The following is a 21,264-nucleotide window of genomic DNA, read 5'->3' as shown; positions in this document are numbered from 1 at the left end:
TTTTTTTTTTTTTTTTTTTTTGAGACGGAGTTTCTCTCTTGTTACCCAGGCTGGAGTGCAATGGCGCGATCTCGGCTCACCGCAACCGCCGCCTCCTGGGTTCAGGCAATTCTCCTGCCTCAGCCTCCTGAGTAGCTGGGATTACAGGCACGCGCCACCATGCCCAGCTAATTTTTTGTAGTTTTAGTAGAGACGGGGTTTCACCGTGTTGACCAGGATGGTCTCGATCTCTTGACCTCGTGATCCACCCGCCTCGGCCTCCCAAAGTGCTGGGATTACAGGCTTGAGCCACCGCGCCCGGCCTTTTAAGTCATATTTTATCATAATTTTCTTTCATTATTGTCATATATCATAATTTTCTTTGTTCATTTTATGCCATTTGTATCATCTCTACACCATTTTGTTTCTTATTTTTACTTTCGTCAGGTTTAAGTAAAACACTGCATTACCAGTACAACTGGTTTAATATTTGCAAAACTTACAAAATTACAAAATACAGGTGCATACAAAAATACAAAATACAGGTGTAAAAAATACCATAGGAAACATTTTCCCAATTGCAAAACATATCAAAATATATAAACATGCATGAAACATTCGATTGGCTGCTGGTGCTTGGCTGCGGATCGTTGATGTCGTCATCTGAGGCAGCAGTTGGGGTTACAGGAGTTGGTTTTTTCATAAACATGGTGAGCTTTGTCTGAATTGTATGTTTCTTTTTTTCTTCATAAATTTCACGATACAGATGAAACACATCATGCGCCATCCGTTCAATCCTTGCAAATCGTTCAATGTCTGGGTCCATTGCTTCGAAATGTATAAGAAGTTTATTCAGTAAAGATAAACCGTCTGAGAATCCCTTAGTGGTGAACTTTCTTTCTGGCTCCTCCTCTTCTTTCTCTGCTTCTCTTCTTTCTTCTTCCGCCACTCTTTCTTCTTCCAGTCCGATTAGCTCTTCATTTGTAAGTTCTCTGGATTCTTTGTCTAGCAACTCTTCGACAGCTTCCATTTCACACTCCAAAGAAAGGTCTTTAGCGAGTTTTACTATTTTTTCCCGAATCGTTTCAAGTTCATGTTCACTGTCAAATCCGTCAAAATCATTAACATAGCGCTTAACATAATTTTTCCAGATGCCATTCACGCACTTTGTCGTCACAGCCTCCCAGGCGGTAGTGATATTCTTGATACACATCAAAATGTTGTAGTGTTTCCAAAAATCTACAGCGGAGCAGTCGTGGCTAGCGATTGTGGTCATAAAGTCGAATGGTCGTAAGTTGCATAGGTCGTAAGTCAATCAATACCTGTAGTCCCAAGGTTTAGAAAACTTGCTTCAGATTAATAAGACACACCCTGATTGAGTAAGTCTATTTCACCCCAAACCATCCTATGCTTTCTACGAATTATTTATAAACACAAAGTGGTTGAGGTGTAGGCTTCTGGTGATGATGCTTCTGCATGGCTGTTAGAAATTTTAAGATGCTGAGTGTAACGTATTACTGTTTCAGTGTCAAATCCATTCTGTTCCACTGCTATGTTGAGTTAGGAGTATTTTGTCTCAAACCAAAAAAAGGGTGTGAACCAATGTTCTAGAATCAAACAAAAGCTAAACACTAGCTATTTAATGTAGAGAGAAAATAATGAAGCTAAAGCCAAGCCAGGGCATGGGTAGCACTGAACTGTCTTCCTGGTTGCTCACTTAATGCTTCCTGGCATGCCCATGCCAAAGGTTTTAGGCACCAAACAGTAAGTAACGGCAACATCTGGCCTCTGCTAGGAAAATCCTCTCGGCTCACCCTCTCTCCTTTTGATTCTAAACTTGTTCACAGGTAGACTTCTCTTTTCCCACTTAGCCCTACTGGAATTTGTTAATCTAGTTTCAGGCTCTAGATGTTGGGACTGACAAGGCAATCCTGAAAATGGTTCCTCTGGCATCTCAGCTTCACAAGTTATGCACACTCATCTGAGACACTGATTCCTGAGGCCTGCCCAAGCTCCCCGATAACACAGTGTGTCTTCCTACGCAGGAAATGAGGTTGACACAACAGGCGGAAGGCTCCTACACAAGAGGCAGGCTGTCACCTTGTTATTATCCACACCACCACAGGAAATGGTACCCTGAAGGATCAGAGTAGAAGGCAATACAAAGCCATCTATAGTTGATTCAGAATGCATGATGATGTCATAGAACGTTTTATGTTCTTAATCATGTTTAGCTGAGACTAATCATTAAATTTAATTTTCTTTCTTTGAGAAGACACTATTTGGACAGTGAGGCCAGCCAAGCATGTATAGGCATCAGAATCGAGAAGACAGAAAAAATGTTTTAATAATCTTTACCACAGATAATCCACCAAATTGTTAATGATCATACTACAAAGAGTTGTCATTGCCTATAAATAAATAAGTGCTCCAAGACTTTTTAAATCCCTCAAGTCAGAAATCCTTGAGTGCACATAGGAAGCTGAGTCATTAAAATGAAACCGTTTTGTGTAATAGTTAAGAGCTAAGTTCCAATATCGGTTCTTGCATTTACTAACCGCTTGACTGAGGACAAGGTTCTTACACTTCTGAGCCACAGTTTCCTGAGACGGTATTTTCTTTCTGGCTTTTTTGAGACAGGGTCTTGCTCTGTTGCCCAGGCTGGAGTGCGGTGGCACTATCTCAGCTCACTGCAACCTCCGCCCGCCTGGGTTCAAGCAATATTCCTGCCTCAGCCTCCCGAGTAGCTGGGATTACAGGTGTGTGCTACCGCACCCAGTTAATTTTGGTATTTTTAGTAGAGACTGGGTTTCACCATGTTGGCCAGGCTGGTCTCAAACTCCTGACCTCAAGTGATCCACCTGCCTCGGCTTCCCAAAGTGCTGGAATTACAGGCATGAGCCTTCGTGCCTGGCCCTGAGATGGTATTTTAAAAGCCATTTCACTACAATACAATGAAATTCTGGATAAATTACAAAAAAAAATTGTTTTTAGCACATTATTCTAATTTCAAGGAAGAAAAATTATCCACTGCATATTAACAATAATAATGAAAGGGGCCACTAGCTGAAAGTGAATGGTGTGCGCTCAGCAAACAAGAAGGCTAGGACTGCAGGTGTGATGGATGCCAACACTCCAAGCCAGGAGAATAAGCAGTGACGGCCACACAAGGGTGGGAGCTGAACCTGAGACTTTTTAAGTAAGCCAAATGGGATACACCCTTAGTGAAAGGTTGGGTTCCACAAAAGAGGTGGTAAAAGGAGCTTCGCAAAAACCCAACCTGTCCCCACAAAGGTCCTGGGTGAAAAAAGAGTAATATAAAATATAACAACAATAATACTCTCCCCTAACGCTTAAAAACATCCTTTCACTTGGATCGGAAACAAGGCTGAAAGCTAAATCTAGCTTAATAAGTTAAATATATACATAACAAAATAAATCCAAAAATACAGAAGATAAATACTCTCTCATGAACACATTTTTAGTGACCGGGGGCAGTGGGCAGTGAAAATCAGTTCCTCTAAAGCAAGAACAGTACAGTCTCTGAAGTCTAACCGCTTGCATTCAAATTCTAAATCTGTTTGTGTGACTTTAGGCAAGTTATAAAAACCTCTCTGTCCTTTAGTTTCACCACCTGTGAAGAGGAATAATGATACAATCTACCCCACAGGGTTATTGTGAAGATGAAATATACACATTTATCTGGAACACTTAGACTACGCAACAAATAACATACACATTCACTATTAATGTTACCATCACTGCTTCTATTCCATGTTGTACCAGGGATCTAGACAGCATATTAGGACAAGAAAAGGTGTCATTATTCACATATGATAGGACCTTCACAGATCATTCAAATTGTATCTTGAAAAAATTTCTTAGAATTATAATTTAAATTTTTTTATTATAGAATTAATATATATTTTTTCCATTTATTTTATTGCATTTTAGGTTTTGGGATACATGTGAAGAACATGCAAGATTGTTGCATAGGTACACACGTGGCAGTGTGATTTGCTGCCTTCCACCCCATCACCTACATCTGACATCTCTCCCCTTGCTATCTCTCCCCAACTCCCCACCCCCCACCGTCCCTCCCCTATTTCCCCCCAACTGACCCCAGTGTGTAGTGCTCCCTTCCCTGTGTCCATGTGTTCTCAATGTTCAACACCCGCCTATGAATGAGAACATGCGGTGTTTGATCTTCTGCTTTTCTGTCAGTTTGCTGAGAATGATGGTTTCCAGGTTCATCCATGTCCCTACAAAGGACACAAACTCATCGTTTTTGATGGCTGCATAATATTCCATGGTGTATATGTGCCACATTTTCCCTGTCCAGTCTATCATCGATGGGCATTTGGGTTGGTTCCAGGTCTTTGCTATTGTAAACTGTGCTGCAATGAACATTCGTGTGCACGTGTCCTTATACTAGAACGATTTATAATCCTTTGGATATATACCCAGTAATGGGATTGCCGGGTCAAATGAAATTTCTATTTCTAGGTCCTTGAGGAATCGCCACACTGTCTTTCACAATGGTTGAACTAATTTACACTCCCACCAACAGTGCAAAAGTGTTCCTATTTCTCCACATCCTCTCCAGCATCTGTTGTCTCCAGATTTTTTAATGATCGCCATTCTAACTGGCGTGAGATGGTATCTCAATGTAGTTTTGATTTGCATTTCTCTGATGACCAGTGATCATGAACATTTTTTCATATGTTTGTTGGCCTCATGTATGTCTTCTTTTGTAAAGTATCTGTTCATATCCTTTGCCCACTTTTGAATGGGCTTGCTTTTTTCTTGTAAATCTGTTTTAGTTCTTTGTAAATTCTGGATATCAGCCCTTTGTCAGATGGGTAAACTGCAAAAATTTCTTCCCATTCTGTTGGTGGCCGATTCACTCTAATGACTGTTTCTTTTGCCATACAGAAGCTGTGGAGTTTGATTAGGTCCCATTTGTCTATTTTGGCTTTTGTTGTCAATGCTTTTGGTGTTTTGGTCATGAAGACCTTGCCTACACCTATGTCATGAATGGTTTCGCCTAGATTTTCTTCTACAGTTTTTGTGGTGTTAGGTCTTATGTTTAAGTCTTTAATCCATCTGGAGTTAATTTTAGTGTAAGGTGTCAGGAAGGGATCCAGTTTCTGCTTTCTGCACATGGCTAGCCAGTTTTCCCAACACCATTTATTAAACAGGGAATGCTTTCCCCATTGCTTGTTTTTGTCTGGTTTGTCAAAGATCAGATGGTTGTAGATATGTTGTGTTGCCTCCGAGACCTCGATTCTGTTCCATTGGTCTATATCTCTGTTTTGGTACCAGTACCATGCTGTTTTGATTACTGTAGCCTTGTAGTATAGTTTGAAGTCCGGTAGTGTGATGCCTCCCGCTTTGTTCTTTTTGCTTAGAATTGACTTGGCAACGCGGGCTCTCTTTTGGTTCCATATGAAGTTTAAGGTGGTTTTTTCCAGTTCTGTGAAGAAGGTCATTGGTAGCTTGATGGGGATAGCGTTGAATCTGTAAATTACTTTGGGCAGTATTGCCATTTTCACGATATTGATTCTTCCTAACCATGAACATGGGATGTTTCTCCATCTGTTTGTGTCCTCTCATTTCACCGAGCAGTGGCTTGTAGTTCTCCTTGAAGAGGTCCTTTATGTTCCTTGTTAGTTGTATTCCTAGGTATTTTATTCTCTTTGTGGCAATTGTGAATGGAATTTCGTTCTTGATTTGGCTCTCTTCAAGTCCGTTATTGGTGTATAGGAATGCATGTGATTTTTGCACATTGATTTTGTATCCTGAGACTTTGCTGAAGTTGCTTATCAGTTTCAGGAGATTTTGGGCTGAGATGATGGGGTCTTCTAGATATACAATCATGTCATCTACAGATAGAGACAATTTGACTTCCTCCTTTCCTATTTGAATACCCTTTATTTCTTCTTCTTGCCTGATTGCTCCGGCTAGAACTTCTAGTACTATATTGAATAGGAGTGGTGAGAGAGGGCATCCTTGTCTAGTGCCAGATTTCAAGGGGAATGCTTCCAGTTTTTGCCCATTCAGTATGATATTGGGTGTTGGTTTGTCGTAAATAGCTTTTATTATTTTGAGATACATTCTGTCAATACCTAGCTTATTGAGGGTTTTTAGCAGAAAGGGCTGTTGAATTTTGTCAAAGGCCTTCTCTGCATCAATTGAGATAATCATGTGGTTTTTGTCTTTGGTTCTGTTTATGTGGTGAATTACGTTTATAGATTTGCCTATGTTGAACCAGCCTTGCATCCCCGGGATGAAACCTACTTGATCATGGTGGATAAACTTTTTGATGTGCTGTTGCGATCAGCTTGTCAGTATTTTATTGAAGATTTTTGCATCTATGTTCATTATGGATATTGGCCTGAAGTTTTCTTTTCTTGTTGAGTCTCTGCCGGATTTTGGAATCAGGATGATGTTGGTCTCATAAAATGATTTGGGAAGAATTCCCTCTTTTTGTATTGTTTGGAATAGTTTCAGAAGGAATGGTACCAGCTCCTCTGTGTATCTGGTAGAAATCGGCTGTGAACCCGTCTGGACCTGGGCTTTTTTTCGGCGGTAAGCTCTTAATTGCTGCTTCAACTTCAGACCTTGTTATGGGTCTGTTCAGGGTTTTGGCTTCTTCCTGGTTTAGGCTTGGGAGGAGGCAACTGTCCAGGAATTTATCCATTTCTTCCCGGTTTACAAGTTTATGTGCATAGAGTTGTTTGTAATAGTCTCTGATGATGGTTTGAATTTCTGTGGAATCTGTGGTGATATCCCCTTTATCATTTTTTATTGCATTAATTTGGTTATTCTCTCTTTTCTTTTTTATTAGTCTGGCTAGTGGTCTGTCTATTTTGTTGATCTTTTCAAAAAACCAGCTCCTGGGTTTATTGATTTTTTGAAGGGTTTTTTATGTCTCTATCTCCTTCAGTTCTGCTCTGAACTTAGCTATTTCTTGTCTTCTGCTAGACTTTGAGTTTTTTTTATCTTGCTCCTCTAGCTCTTTCAATTTTGACAATATGGTGTCAATTTTTGATCTCTCCTTGCTTCTCATGTGGGCACGAATTGCTATATATTTTCCTCTAGAGACTGCTTTAAATGTGTCCCAGAGATTCTGGTATGTTGTGTCTTCATTCTCATTGGTTTCGAAGAACATCTTTATTTCTGTATTCATTTCATTGTTTATCCAGTCAACATTCAAGAGCCAGTTGTTCAGTTTCCATGAAGTTGTGCGGTTCTGGGTTAGTTTTTGAATTCTGAGTTCTAACTTGATTGCACTGTGGTCTGAGAGACTGTTTGTTATGATTTCCATTCTTTTGCATTTGCTGAGGAGTGATTTACTCCCAATTATGTGGTCAATTTTAGAGTAGGTGTGATGTGGTGCTGAGAAGAATGTATATTCTGTGGATTTGGGGTGGAGAGTTCTGTAAATGTCTATTAGGTTTGCTTGGTCCAGGTCTGAGTTCAAGTCCTGGATATCCTTGTTAATTTTCTGTCTGGTTGATCTGTCTAATGTTGACAATGGGGTGTTAAAGTCTCCCACTATTATTGTGTGGGAGTCTAAGTCTCTTTGTAAGTCATTAAGAACTTGCCTTATGTATCTGGGTGCTCCTGTATTGGGTGCGTATATATTTAGGATCGTTAGCTCTTCTTGTTGCATTGATCCTTTTACCATTATGTAATGTCCTTCTTTGTCTCTTTTGTTCTTTGTTGCTTTAAAGTCTAATTTATCAGAGATGAGAATTGCAACTCCTGCTTTTTTTTTGCTCTCCATTTGCTTGGTAAATCTTCCTCCATCTCTTTACTTTGAGCCTTTATGTATCCTTGCATATGAGATGGGTTTCCTTTATACAGCACACCGATGGGTTTTGGCTTTTTATCCAATTTGCCAGTCTGTGTCTTTTGATTGGGGCATTTAGTCCATTTACATTTAGGGTTAATATTGTTATGTGTGAATTTGATATTGCCATTTTGGTGCTAGCTGGCTGTTTTACCCATTAGTTGATGCAGATTCTTCATTGTGTTGATTCTCTTTATGATTTGGCATGTTTTTGGAGTGGCTGGTACTGGTTGTTCCTTTATATGTGTAGAGCCTCTTTCAGGAGCTCTTGTAAAGCTGGCCTGGTGGTGACGAAATCTCTGAGTACTTGCATGTTCACAAAGGATTTTATTTTTCCTTCACTTATGAAGCTTAGTTTGGCTGGATACGAGATTCTGGGTTGCAAGTTCTTTTCTTTAAGGATGTTGAATATTGGCCCCCTCTCTCTTCTGGCTTGTAGGGTTTCTGCTGAGAGATCTGCTGTGAGTCTGATGGGCTTCCCTTTGTGGGTAACCTGACCTTTCTCTCTGGCTGCCCTTAGTATTTTCTCCTTCATTTCAACCCTGGTGAATCTGGCGATTATGTGCCTTGGGGTTGCTCTTCTTGACGAATATCTTTGTGGTGTTCTCTGTATTTCCTGGACTTGAATATTTGCCTGCCTTGCTAGGTTGGGGAAGTTTTCCTGGATAATATCCTGAAGAGTATTTTCCAGCTTGGATTCATTCTCTTCGTCGCATTCAGGTACGCCTATCAAACGTAGATTAGGTCTTTTCACATAGTCCCACATTTCTTGGAGACTTTGTTCATTCCTTTTTACCCTTTTTTCTCTATTCTTGCCTTCCCGTTTTATTTCATTGAGTTGATCTTCGACGTCTGATATCCTTTCTTCTGCTTGGTCAATTCGGCTGTTGATACTTGTGCATGCTTTGCGAAGTTCTCGTGTTGCGTTTTTCAGCTCCATCAATTCACTTATATTCCTTTCTATTTTGTCCACTCTCATTAGCATTTCGTCAAATCTTTTTTCAAGGTTCTTAGTTTCTTTACATTGGGTTAGAACATGTTCTTTTAGTTCACACAAGTTTCTTACTATCCACCTTCTGAAGTCTGATTCTGTCATTTCATTACACTCGTTCTCCATCCAACCTTGTTCCCTTGCTGGTGAGGAGTTGTGATCCCTTTTAGGAAGAGAGGTGTTCTGGTTTCGGGTGTTTTCATCCTTTTTGCACCGGTTTCTTCTCATCTTTATGGATTTATCCACCTGTCGTCTTTGTAGTTGCTGGCTTTCAGATTGGGTCTCTGAGTGGATGTTCTGTTTGTTGATGATGAGGTTATTTCTGTTTCTTAGTTTTCCTTCTGACAGTCTGGCCCTCTGCTGTAGGTCTGCTGAGGTCCACTCCAGGCCCTGCTTGCCTGGGGATCACCTGCAGCAGCCTCTGCGCTTTCACTGGGAGCTGCAATCCTGAGTTGTTCCTAAATGGCCATCTTGGATCTACCCCCTCGGAAGGACAGTCAGAATTAATATAAATTTATTGGAAATAATGAAAGAGTTTAGCATAGTGGCTCGATATAAGAGCAATATGCCTAAGGCCCTGAGAACAATGACGAAATTCAGTCCAGCAATGGATACTGAAAATATTCTCTCATAATCAAGTTCAGTCTAAGTCAGTAATGTAGTTAGTTTTGCTATGAAAAATGATTTTACCTATATGAATTATAAATATTTAAGATTACATAAGGTGTCAAGGTTTAGAAAATATGTCCTAGATGATTGTGGGAATTCATTAAACATGGCTAGGAGTTACTAATGGTGCATAATTGTATTTAGTGTTAATCACCTCAAAATGAAAGAAAAATTATCTTGATTGAGTCCTTCTTTTTCCTTTCTCCTTAAAATACCATTTTGGTCTGCTTTCTTCCCCCTGAAGCTACATAGAAAGGCATAAATGACATACATGTGCTTCATATACTTTCAAAATCTAAGACTCATGTTTGCTTTTCAACACTCTTAACCACAATGTAACACTGCCTCAATAGATTAGATTGCTTAACCTCTCAATAAATTAGCTCATTCACATAACTATGAGACCACTAATGTATTTCCAGAATCATATCCTAAGAAATATTAAAGTTTACATTCTTCAGAATTTAAAAATGAAATAACAGAGGACCATTCACAATGACAGTGCCTGCCTCATGAACTAACTAAACTCATTAATCCACTTTTGAACTATAAAAATATACATTTTAATTAGGCCACAAAAATTAAGACAACAGAAATAATTAATTATAAGCAAGTATTCTAAAATAGCTTATTTTAATCAAATTGCACTTGATGAAGCATATCTAATGGAGTCCTAGCTCAACACTTTCCTTGTACATGCCAACTTCATGTTTGACATCACTGATATTGATTACATGGCTTACATCATTGACAAAGGACTTCTGACTTCAGCCTTAATTACAGCCTTCATTTTAAAACTATTAGCCTTTATTACCCACATATGCCCCACCAAGTTCTGGTATTAATGGATAATTTTTCTACTTAGAATGTCATTTCAAGCCTTATTACTTGATGATTTATTGTAAGACACAGACCTCTTGAGGTCCCTTAAAATTACTAAGAAATTCTGGAACATTAGTAAAATTATGACCATACTAAGAGTCTGACACATGAACAGACTTTTTCTCATAAAATAAATAACAAAAACTAAACTGAAACACAATTCCTAAATAGATGAAAATGCAAGTTTAAGCTTGAACTGTTTATGTCTCAGTAGCCATCTTCATCATAACACGATTTCATGAATAAAATAACGTTAGCACTAACTTTTGACTAGTTTCAAACTACTGTACAAAGTACACACATTTTCAAAAACATAGAGATGTGTTAACCTGGTATGCATATTAGTAAACAGTATTTACCCATTTCATTCAGATCAACTTTAAAATGTAACATATTAATACTATAATTGCACACTGATTTTAATTAAAGAGGATCTAATAGAAAAAGATAATTACAAAAGACTTTAAAAGAAAACTAAGAAAAATATGCAAATAAGTTTTTTAAAAGTAATTATTATAATTTAACCATTTGGAAAATAATTATTTTCCCCATATATTTAAATTAGTGAAGGGAAGCATTAAAGAAAAAAAAGCATTTGGGGCTAAAGTTGCTGTTAGTCTCTTCATAAATCAACTATAACTTAATGCTTATACCTGTGTTCGTTTTAAGTATTTTTCAATCAATAGTTAAACTCAATAAGAATGTACTATAAAAAATGTGTAAGGTTGATAATCTTGAAAGAGAAATGGATTATTGCAGATGATTAAAAGATGAAAAGTGGCAACAACATTTACCATTTGCTTCCTCTTGTATTTTAGGTTGATGATTTATTTGCATTTCTGAAAAAATAAAAGTGAAGTGCAGTTAATAATAGATCTGTCTGATGACATTGTAAGTGGGAAAAGAAGAAACGTGAGTTTAACTCTTTAACAGTGGCAAATCCTATATTGATTTTTAACTCTAAGTAGGGCATATAACAATTCTAAGACACAGCTTTACATATGTTTTTGTTTTTACTGTGAGGAGCACTATAAATCCAACAATAAAAGATAAATGATCAAAGGGATGTTCTGAGGAAAATTGGGGAATATTGTTCCATGATGTCCAGATTTAAGAAAATCAACTTGTACTTTCTTCTACTGATGGTTTCATTAATCCTCACCTTGAAGATGAAGTTCAATTTCTGAATGAATTATGCCCTGAGACATGAAAGGAAGCCATCTGAGAAACAAGAGAGAGAGAGAGGGAGAGAAAGGAAGAGAGAGGAGAAAAAAGAGAAAATTCGTTTCTGATTTTCTCTATTTTAAAATAAGGTTGATTCTGCACTAATTTTGCACACTAAATGTTAACTATAAAATTACTTTTTATATAGTTAAACACAATCCATCCTATTAGACACTCATCATATCACTAAGAATGGTACCATACCTGTAGCGTGGAGAATGAAATTGATACGTTGCTAACCCTGATAACCACCCACCTCTCCAGGTTTGGCAGTCCTCTCTCACTATCACCTGTAAAAGCAACTGGGGCTCCAGCAGAGCACTCCTAGTCCCAAGCTGGAGCAAAGGGCAAGGGTGGGTTTAAGATTTTGAGTGTGGTACCTGGGCCAGCCTAGAAAGTATGGCCTGCACATTGGTTGCAGGGAAACTTGGCACAGAAAAATAGGCTCCCTATTTTAATATTTCCTCTGTGAGAGTTTCTGTCTTGCTTTCACCTGGCTTCCTCTAAAATCTCTTTCTCAGTGTCTGCAAAAACAATATTATCATCAACATTGGTAAAAATATTATCATGTTGGAAAACATCCTTAGGGTGAGCTAACAGCTAATCCTGGCAGCTTTCCCCTAAACCACGTAAAAAGACTGGACTCAGAAAACCAGATTTACCATTTACTAGCTTTCTGATCTTACCCTCTTGAAGCTTACTTTCTTTGACTAAATTACCTGCCTCATAGCACTGTTGTGAAGCTGAAATGGAAAGTCATGTGTAAGTATTTTTTGCGGTATTACATGGCGTATCAATTTTATTATTATACCACAAAAACCACGGTTATTGCTATCCCACACACTTACACATGCTCTCATTCCTTCCATTCTTTCATCTATCCATTCAATAGATACTTAGAAAGTGCCTTGTGGTACAGGCATTTTCCTAAGTTCTGGGGCTACAAGAAGAACAAAAGAGAGAAGAAACCTGACCTGAGGAGCTTCCAGTGTAAAAGAAGTAAACAGATGTGTAAAGATATAAATGTAACAAAGTGTGGTCAGTGACTTAAATACAGATGTTACAGGAGCAGAAAAAGAGATTGACCAACTCAATGACAGGAATGGGGAAATGTAAAGGAATGAAGAACAAAAAAAATTCAACAAAGAGGTGATACTTGAGCTGAAGTTTGGATAATAAGTAGGTCAGGAAGGGCACCGTAGAAACAGACAACAGCACTAGCAAAGGTACAGAGTCCAGTGAGATTCCACATGGCTGATGCACAGGAGGCTGCTGGACAAGACGCGGTAGGAGCAGGGGTTGTGTATGGGTTACTGAAGGATCTGAGAATGTCAAGGAACTTAGAGTCTTAGAGTCTGAGCTATAGGACTGATGCCACCACACTAGCCTTGCAATCAGCAGAAGATGGGAAAGTGTGGGGTATAAAGGTGAACTGTGAGTTCACAGTCCTACCCAGCTGTCAGGATTATTCATCTCTCCATTTTTCCAAAGCTATGAGAAATATCATTTTCTTCTGACCACTTTAGCTCACAGTGTTCTTTCTCTTCCTCCTCTGGAACCTAATAACACACATACAACTTATTTTACACATTTAGCTCCTAATTATGCAATCTTACTTTATTGGTTATGTTCTAATTTATGTACCCCATCTTTCCAGCCACATTGTTATGTATGTCAAGAATTTACTTTACATGCCAGAATAAAGGCAGTTAGCTTCATATTTAAGAATACAGACTTTAGGGAGGGGCTCGGTGGCTCATACCTGTAATCCTAGCACTTTGGGAGGCCAAGGGAGGTGTATCACCTGAGGTTAGGAGTTTAAGGCTTGCCTGGCCAACATGGCGAAACCCCATCTGTACTAAAAATACAAAATATTAGCCAGGCATAGTGGTGCACACCTGTAATCCCAGCTACTCAGGAGGCTGAGGCAGAAAAATTGCTTGAACCTGGGAGGTGAAGTTTGCATAGGGCTGAGATCACACCACTGCACTCCAGTCTGAATGACAGAGCAAGATTTCATCTCAAAAAAAAAAAAAAAAAAATACAAAGTTTAAATTTCAAGTGGTGTCAGACTGCCTTGTTTCAAAACCTGGCTTCAACACCTATTACTTGTGCAATCCTGGCCCATGTTCTTAATCTTTGTAACCCTCAGTTTCCTCATTTGTAAATTATGGATGCCAATAGTACCTACACGAAGGATACAGAATTAAACGTACATACATGTATGACAGTAAAACAGTTACTGCTGCATTTTCTGACTGCCAAACACAGTGCCTTGTACATAGATGGTGTTACAGAAAATATATTTGGGGTGACTGCCAGTCAACCAACAACCATCCTACTTTGCTCAGATGTGCCATACAACAGCGGGCCTTGGATAGTGCAGCAAGTTCTTGCATTAGGACAAGGAAATTCCCCCAAAGCCAGTGAATAGATGGGAGAATTGGAGCAGTGTGGCTTGAGAGGCGCGATGATGACACTAAAGGAGTGGAATAAAAAGCCAGCAGGAGAAGATTGCTTGGCCAAGAACACTATCCATTCTCTGCAGCCATCAGCTAAAGAATGCCTAAAGCCCTAGGTCACCAGGAGGCTCCCTTTCACTGTCCTAGCTAGGAAACGCAGGCCAAGGGAAAACAATCTCTTAGTCTTTTAAGATTAGACAACTATGGAATGTGTTGGGGTGCTCCTGCCCTAAAACATGTAGGGTGTTTTGCTGAAGGAAGATGCATAACAAGGTAAGGAGTAGTACAGATTATATTTAACCTGAGATATATTTTAGATTTGGCAAGCATTCACATTGAAAATGGCGGAAGAAATATTTGAAGATTCTATATCTCCGTCCCATCCCCCAAAAAATGAGCAAGACTCATCCCTGCACCTCATTCTGTCAGTTTCCCACTGTCACTACTTGTCACTTTCGCACCAAAGAATGGTACAAACTGACAAAGAAGAGCACAGAAATCTGCAGCAGCACAAATACATGCTCAGAATAGCAAGAAATGATTAATAGTGGCCTCTTTCAGGAAAAAAATTCAGTAAAGTTTAACGATTGCTCACTGCCTCATGATAATTTTTATTATTCCCTTCTCCCTATAAAAATTGTATTTTACATTTCTCTACTTTATCAAAATTTCAACATCTTTTTTATCTATATCATTTATCATCTCCCCCCTTTTCCCAGAAAGGGAAAATAAAACCATTTGTACATAGGCTGAATTATTTCGAAAATAAATAAATGCATAAATTATTTTTAATGAGATATCTGAGTATGTTACAGATGGAACTCATGCAAAGATTAGGTGACCTCTAAGGTTTCTTCCAACTTGGGATTCCATTATGTTTTCTATCCATCATCCTTATCCCCTCCCTCCCTTCCTTCCTTTCCCCATTCCTATCTATAAATATTTGCTAAATCCATATTTGGTACAAGAAACCATACTGAACAATAAAGACAAATTTATGAGACCCTAGCCTTAAGAAGCATATCATCTGGTACCTGAGACAAACACGTTCACAAACGATGGCAGTGAATGACATTATGTAGCAAGGATTGCACAGAGGTCTACGTCATGCCCTGGAGGAATTTAAAGAGGGTAAGGATGAGCACATTTCCGGCTGGGCAAGCAGAGAAAGCTTTATGGCATGGAATAACATTTTATCCTGGGCCTGAGGGATAAGAATTTCAATAAGCAGAAGAAAGAATAAAATGAGCTAAAACAAGTGAGAGAAAAGAGTAGCAATATCCCTGGAGAATGCCTAGGGACAGAAGCAAAACGTACTCTACTGGGGAGAATTGGAAGAAAAGCCTAGAAAGGTAAATGGCCAAGGTAAGGGGATAATTCATTTTTAATTCACCACAAACCAACACCTTCAGACAGAGCTGGCCTAGGTGTAAAAGTTTTCTTGTCAACCGTACTTACACCGAAGAAGGATGCTGTTTAAACAGGGCTGCCCCTGCTTGTTTTCCTGACCCTCTTCACAAATGATATACTCAGCTCGTGATTTACTCACCAACTGACTAATTTAGCACACAATTCCTGAGCACCTACTATGTTCTAGTATTTGTCCTGTGGACACTGAAGGACTTAATTACAACCTCCTAAGAGCATGTGCATCGTGTTTGATTTTCTTGGAATAACCGCCAGAGTTGCCACAGGACAATTAAGCAATTATTATAATAATGGGATGGTAGAGGGGCGATTTTTCAGCCTGGCTTCCACTTAAGAATCTCGTGCATGGAGATGTGGCCCTCCTGGTGTGTGAGGCTGCAGTGACAGAGCAGCAAAAACTCCCCTCTCTGACAGGCCGTCAAGGCGGAGCCCCCTTTGGTCATGATTGGTCAACTAGCCCTTCAGCTTTCAAGACTGAGATCCTGAGACAACTGAATCACATTTTGCTTAAAAATCTATACCAGTGGGACATGTCTTTTTTTATTTTTTGAAACTCATGGTAATTCTAAGAATCACTCTTTGGCTCTTTGTTATCATTAACACTTAAAAATGAGAATTAAGTGGCAATTTTGTTTACATATGTCTTAGTGAGGTTAAGATACAGTTAAGCCTTTTAAATTTTGTGTCCTAATTCCAAATCTGTCCTTTAATATGACTTCCATTTGGGCTTATAGTGTCTTGATTAATACATGCACTTTGGTTTAATTTATTGCACATGTAAATTTAACCTATTCTATTTCAGAAACAATGATATGAGCTAAAAGTAAAAATATAAGACATCAGCCCAACCTTGGGGAAAAGTGTACTGAGCTAGAGAAGTAGGATAGACACATAAACACACACACATAATTTAATGTAGCAAATGCTGAGTTAACGTCACATACCTTGTGAAAGGTGTACAGGAAAATTAGTTTCCCAACCTGTGGCTTCAGGAAAGATCTCCTGGGAGAGGGGACACATCTTTTGTCAACTTACCAGTAAATATACCCATGAAAGCCTACAGGGCTCCAGGCACCAGGGAATGGCCAAGAGTTAGGTAAGCTCAGATCCAACAGCACCAACTGAGAACACAGTGAAGGCCAGTGAGGAGCAGAGAGGAACGAGTTTGCTAGGCCCTGGCTGAGCTGTGGGCCTGTCGTGTGGCCAAGGCCAGCTTTTGGCTGCAAGAGGTCCCCCAGAGTGTGATCTCAAGGATGCATCCAAGGCCTTTAGTTTGGCTTGCCCGAAGGCCAGGCTTACATGATTTTTTCAGTGGAACAACAGACTCTTTTTTTTCAACAATTAGTAAGAAGGTGCTGAGGGCTGTGAAAAGGGTGTGGGTCTGGAGTGGAGGTGGCACTCCACCTACCAGAGGTATTCAGGCTTTGCTGATAGTCTATTCTATCTGTAGTGGAAAGCTTTTAAAATCTTCTTTCCTTATACTTTGCACAAAGGAAATAATCTCAACGTTTCTCAAAAAAAAAAAATATTAAAAGTCAAGAATCCTGAATAGAAATGAGATGGGAACACTTTAAAGGTGTTAGCTGCAATGTCAACTCTACAGAATGCTGTGCAGCATCTTGTCCTTATCCCTCAGGTGAGTGTGCCTCAGGGTCACTCTGACCACAATTTGGTTTTGGGAGGACAAAGCTGGTCATGCTCCCCTGCCTTGATGAGTCAAGTTAGATCATTCTAAAAATATGAGGTATTTGTAATTATTTGCATTTAACTTTTCAATTTCTGCATCTACAAATTTTCCTTCTATTTAGAATTTCCTTAGGTAGGGCCTTTATTTCAAATAATTTGCTTCCGCAAGCTCATGTCAATGTCACTTCCCAAACCAGTCAGGGGTGATGGAAGGAAACACTGAGAGGCTTTTGACCACTCCTTGTCTCCAGGCTCTCTAGGCCAAGTAGGTTATGAAGTGTATATTGTAAATGGCATTGTTTCTATCAAAAGATAGATGCTTATTTTTAATGATTTCACATTCAAGTCAAGGCTCATATATATACACATGTATACAATATTTCAAGTTTGGTAACAGAAAAATCTGGATATTCCCTAATTTAATACTAAACAGTACATTACAGAATCCACTCAGAAAGTATACTGGATTAAATAGTGTTCCTCCAAAATTCATGGCCACCGAGAACCTCAGAACATGACCTTGTTTGGAAATAGAGTTTTTACCGACATAATTAGTAAAGATGAGGCCATACTGGAGTAGGATGGGCCTAGTCCACTGACTATAGTGTCCTTACAAAGAGGCAAGAAACCCAGACACACAAAAGGAATATAGCCACGTGACAACGGAGCAGAGGCCAAAGTGATGCAGTTGGAAGCCAGGGAAAGCCAAGGATGGTCAGAGCCCAGCAGAAGCAGGGAGGGTGAGGAGGACCTGTTTCCCAGGCCTTCAGAGACAGCAAGCCCCAATGACACCAGGACTGTGGATCACTGGCCTCCAGAACTGCAAAAGGATTCATTTCAGTTGTTCAGTGCTATCAAGTCTGTAGCAATTTGTTACGGCAGCCACAGGAAGCGAATACAAATGGTAAACAAAAATATTTGCATTAATTCATAAAGTCAGTTGAATGTCTGCCTTATTCAAATACAAATTTTGCTTGCTGCAAACCTCAAATAGCCAAACCTGCAGTGTAAATGGTAGAAATTTAGTGGTCTACACCCCTATCTATATTAAATGTACAAAAGACAGAAAAATAATACCTTCAGGCATAGAAATAAAATAAAGCCATAAGGATGTGGGTGTTCAGTTGAAGAGGGAAAAAGGAGGATGCATGCACTTGCAGACAGCCTCTGTGATGCACAGCAGAAGCCTCCTCCTGCGACTCTGCTTTGGGTCTCATCTAAGCATTTCCCCCGAGCCCACAAAAGGAACAAGCACCCGGTGGTCTTTCTCTCTGCCCTAATTCAGCTGTGCTATACTGTAAATTCTTGTTCTCTGAGGAAGCTCTAAGGAACATGATTGAGATTTTCTTTCCTTTTCTCTTCTGTGATGTGCACCTGAGCATTTTGGCTGCCTGCACCCCAGAACTGACTAGCCACAATGAACACACCCAGCATCACACCCTACCCAGCTCCCCGCCCCAGGACTGTCCAGTCCAGCCCGCATGTACCCACGGCTCTCCCTTCCCCTCAGAACAGCCTTCCAGGTCCCATGGACACTGACCTTCACCTCACATGCACAGGAAAGGCTCTGGGAGCACAGAAGTAACTATAAGTGGCTTCAGAATGGCCTTTATCTGCAGTAGAAAGGAACCTACTGTGCCCCAAGTTCTGTTCCTGGTGACACACTCTTCTGCTTCTTTAATAATGAGGGAAATAGGACCTGCCCAATCTCTTTATAGCTACAGAATAGTAAAGAATTATTTTTGCAACTTACTTTCTTCATCAGGGTATTTTATGAATGAGCACCAGCCACCATTTCTTAAGGACTTACTATGTGTAGGGCATTAAATATTAGCATTTAATATGTCATATCTGATACATTACTTTTTATTGTTCAATATATTTTGTAACTAAAATTCTTTCACATGCAACCCGTTGAAATTATAATAATAAAGCTCTCACTTATGTTCCTTCTTGCAAAGGAGGCTACGGTGGCACAGCACAAACAAGAAGTAAGGTAGTGCAAGGGCCAGGTGCCATGGCTCATGCCTGTAATCCCAGCACTTTGGGAGGTCAATGAGGGTGGACTGCCTGAGGTCAGGAGTTCGAGACCAGCCTGGCCAACATGGTGAAACTGTCTCTACTAAACATACAAAAATTAGCTGGGCGTGGTGGTATGTGCCTGTAATCCCAGCTTCTTGGGAGGCTGAGGCAGGAAAATCGCTTCAACCCACGAGATAAAGGTTGCAGTGAGCAGAGATCAGGTCATTGCACACCAGCCTGTGTGACAGAGCAAGACTCCGTCACAAAAAATATAGTAAGGAAGTGCAGGAAATGATGGGTGGCAACGTGAAATGTATGTGTAGACATGAACGTGGCAGTGAATGCATCTAAATTATGCACCAGGAAATTTCATATTTAAACAAATCAGCTAAATTAATGTGACAAAGTATATCAGAACATAAAATGAAAGTGCTGGATGTAGCATCTCTACCTCTTCTGATACGTGGAATAAAATAGAGCTGCCACCAGTGCCCCAGAGATGCCTGTGAGCTGTGGGTGGGAGCAGGCTGGGAAATGACACCCAAGTCCTCTTAGTGCTACGTGTTACTCATCACACGGGGGTGCCTGTGCTGTGCTAAGTTCTGAGTACACATTGGGAGAAGAGAAAAATTCTTTCTTGTTTAGCCAATTAAGTCATGCTACAGGCCAAATTGGAATTGGAACTTGAAGGATAGACAGGATTAAAATGGGGAGAACAGAGCAACAAAAGGCCCTCCTGGGTGAAGAATAGCACTCCAGGGGACAGAAGCAGAGTGGAACACAACTTGTCTAGTTAATGATAGGGGTCTAATTTCACTAAGATCTTGCAAGAGGACAGCTATACAAACACATTGGAGGGGGAAATACAGAGTCAGATGTTGTAAAGCCTTGAATGGAAGTTCTTTTTTGTATTGCTTTTTGGGTAGGCAACAGGGATTACTGAAGGTTTTTAAACAGGGGAGTGATGTGGTTAAAATACAGCTTTTAGAACATTATTTTCCACCACATTTTTCTTGAAAACTTTTTAGGCAAAACTATACAATAAAATACTAAAAAATGAATTCAAAATAAAACAAAGGAGAAATGACGGAAGAAAAGATAAAGTCAGAATGACGCTAATAAGTACCGTAGAAGGGCTAGCTTGGAAGGTGGGCAGCAAGGCTGGGGAAGAAAGACAGGGAAGACAATTGGGAGATGACTGCGATGAGCTGGTCTTGAGGAACCAAGGGCATCAATCAGGGCAGAGGTAGCAGTAGGAGAAAAGAAAGGATTAATTAAGCAGACACTCTGAACAAGGAATTGACTGAATTTAATGGTTAAAAGGCAAAAAGAAGAGGGCTACTGTGGATCTCACAGCTCCTGTGCATCTGCAGTCAGCTCCACTCATCTTGGGTGTTGGCAGTTTTTAGTGGCATGCCTTTAGGATTTTTAGTCGAATTGCCTCATTATTTTTTGCTTTTTGCTTAGGACTTGAAGTTGCAATTTTCTTGGCCAAATCCAGACCCCTGAATTTCCCCTTACCCCTGTTTTGCCTGTACTTTGTTATCTCATTTCCTGTTGATTACCTATTTGGAAAAAGAGGCTACAGGCAGCCCTCGATACTGAAGATTCAAATTTTCAAAATGGAACCCCAAGTTTCTCCTTCCTATGTCCAAACAGATTGGGTTTCTACTCAGTTCGTGAATCTGGGGCCCAGCCTCTTCCCTGTAACCTAGAGACCAAACAATAATAAACATGATTGCTCATCTAGCCAAAGCTAAACATTTTCTTGAGAAATAGCAAGTCTCAGCAAAGAGCCAACATGGTGAAACCCTGTCTCTACTAAAAATACAAAAATTAGCTGGGCATGGTGGTACACGCCTGTAATCCCAGCTACTTGGGAGGCTGAGGCAGGAGAATCACTTCTTCTTGGAAAAACAGTGACATTTTCTTAAGCAAGAAGGTATGGGATTTCTATGAGGAGATTTCAAGAAGGAAGTATATGTGGGACCTGTGTCTCAAGCCTGGCCTGTAAGGGCCAGGTCAGGAATTCAGAAAGCTGCTTTCAGGACTGATTCACATGG

The 21,264-nt window shown here is 39.8% G+C and overlaps 1 protein-coding gene across 1 annotated transcript in view; it reads right to left on the bottom strand.

Moving 5' to 3' along the window:
• RP1 (RP1 axonemal microtubule associated) overlaps window positions 1-21,264 on the bottom strand; it is a 310,814-nt gene that overhangs the window by 101,025 nt on the left and 188,525 nt on the right. Inside the window, exons 24-25 of the mRNA XM_032296101.1 lie at window positions 11,542-11,600; window positions 11,174-11,218 (exon numbers count right to left, since the gene is read on the bottom strand). Of these exons, the coding sequence (XP_032151992.1) occupies window positions 11,174-11,218; window positions 11,542-11,600 (104 nt within the window). The remainder of the gene's footprint in view (window positions 1-11,173; window positions 11,219-11,541; window positions 11,601-21,264) is intronic.

This window comes from Sapajus apella, unplaced genomic scaffold, assembly GCF_009761245.1.
Source record: "Sapajus apella isolate SASKATOON/1434 unplaced genomic scaffold, GSC_monkey_1.0 scaffold35, whole genome shotgun sequence".
Lineage (NCBI taxonomy): Eukaryota > Metazoa > Chordata > Mammalia > Primates > Cebidae > Sapajus > Sapajus apella.
This window is presented reverse-complemented; position numbering and strand designations above follow the sequence as displayed.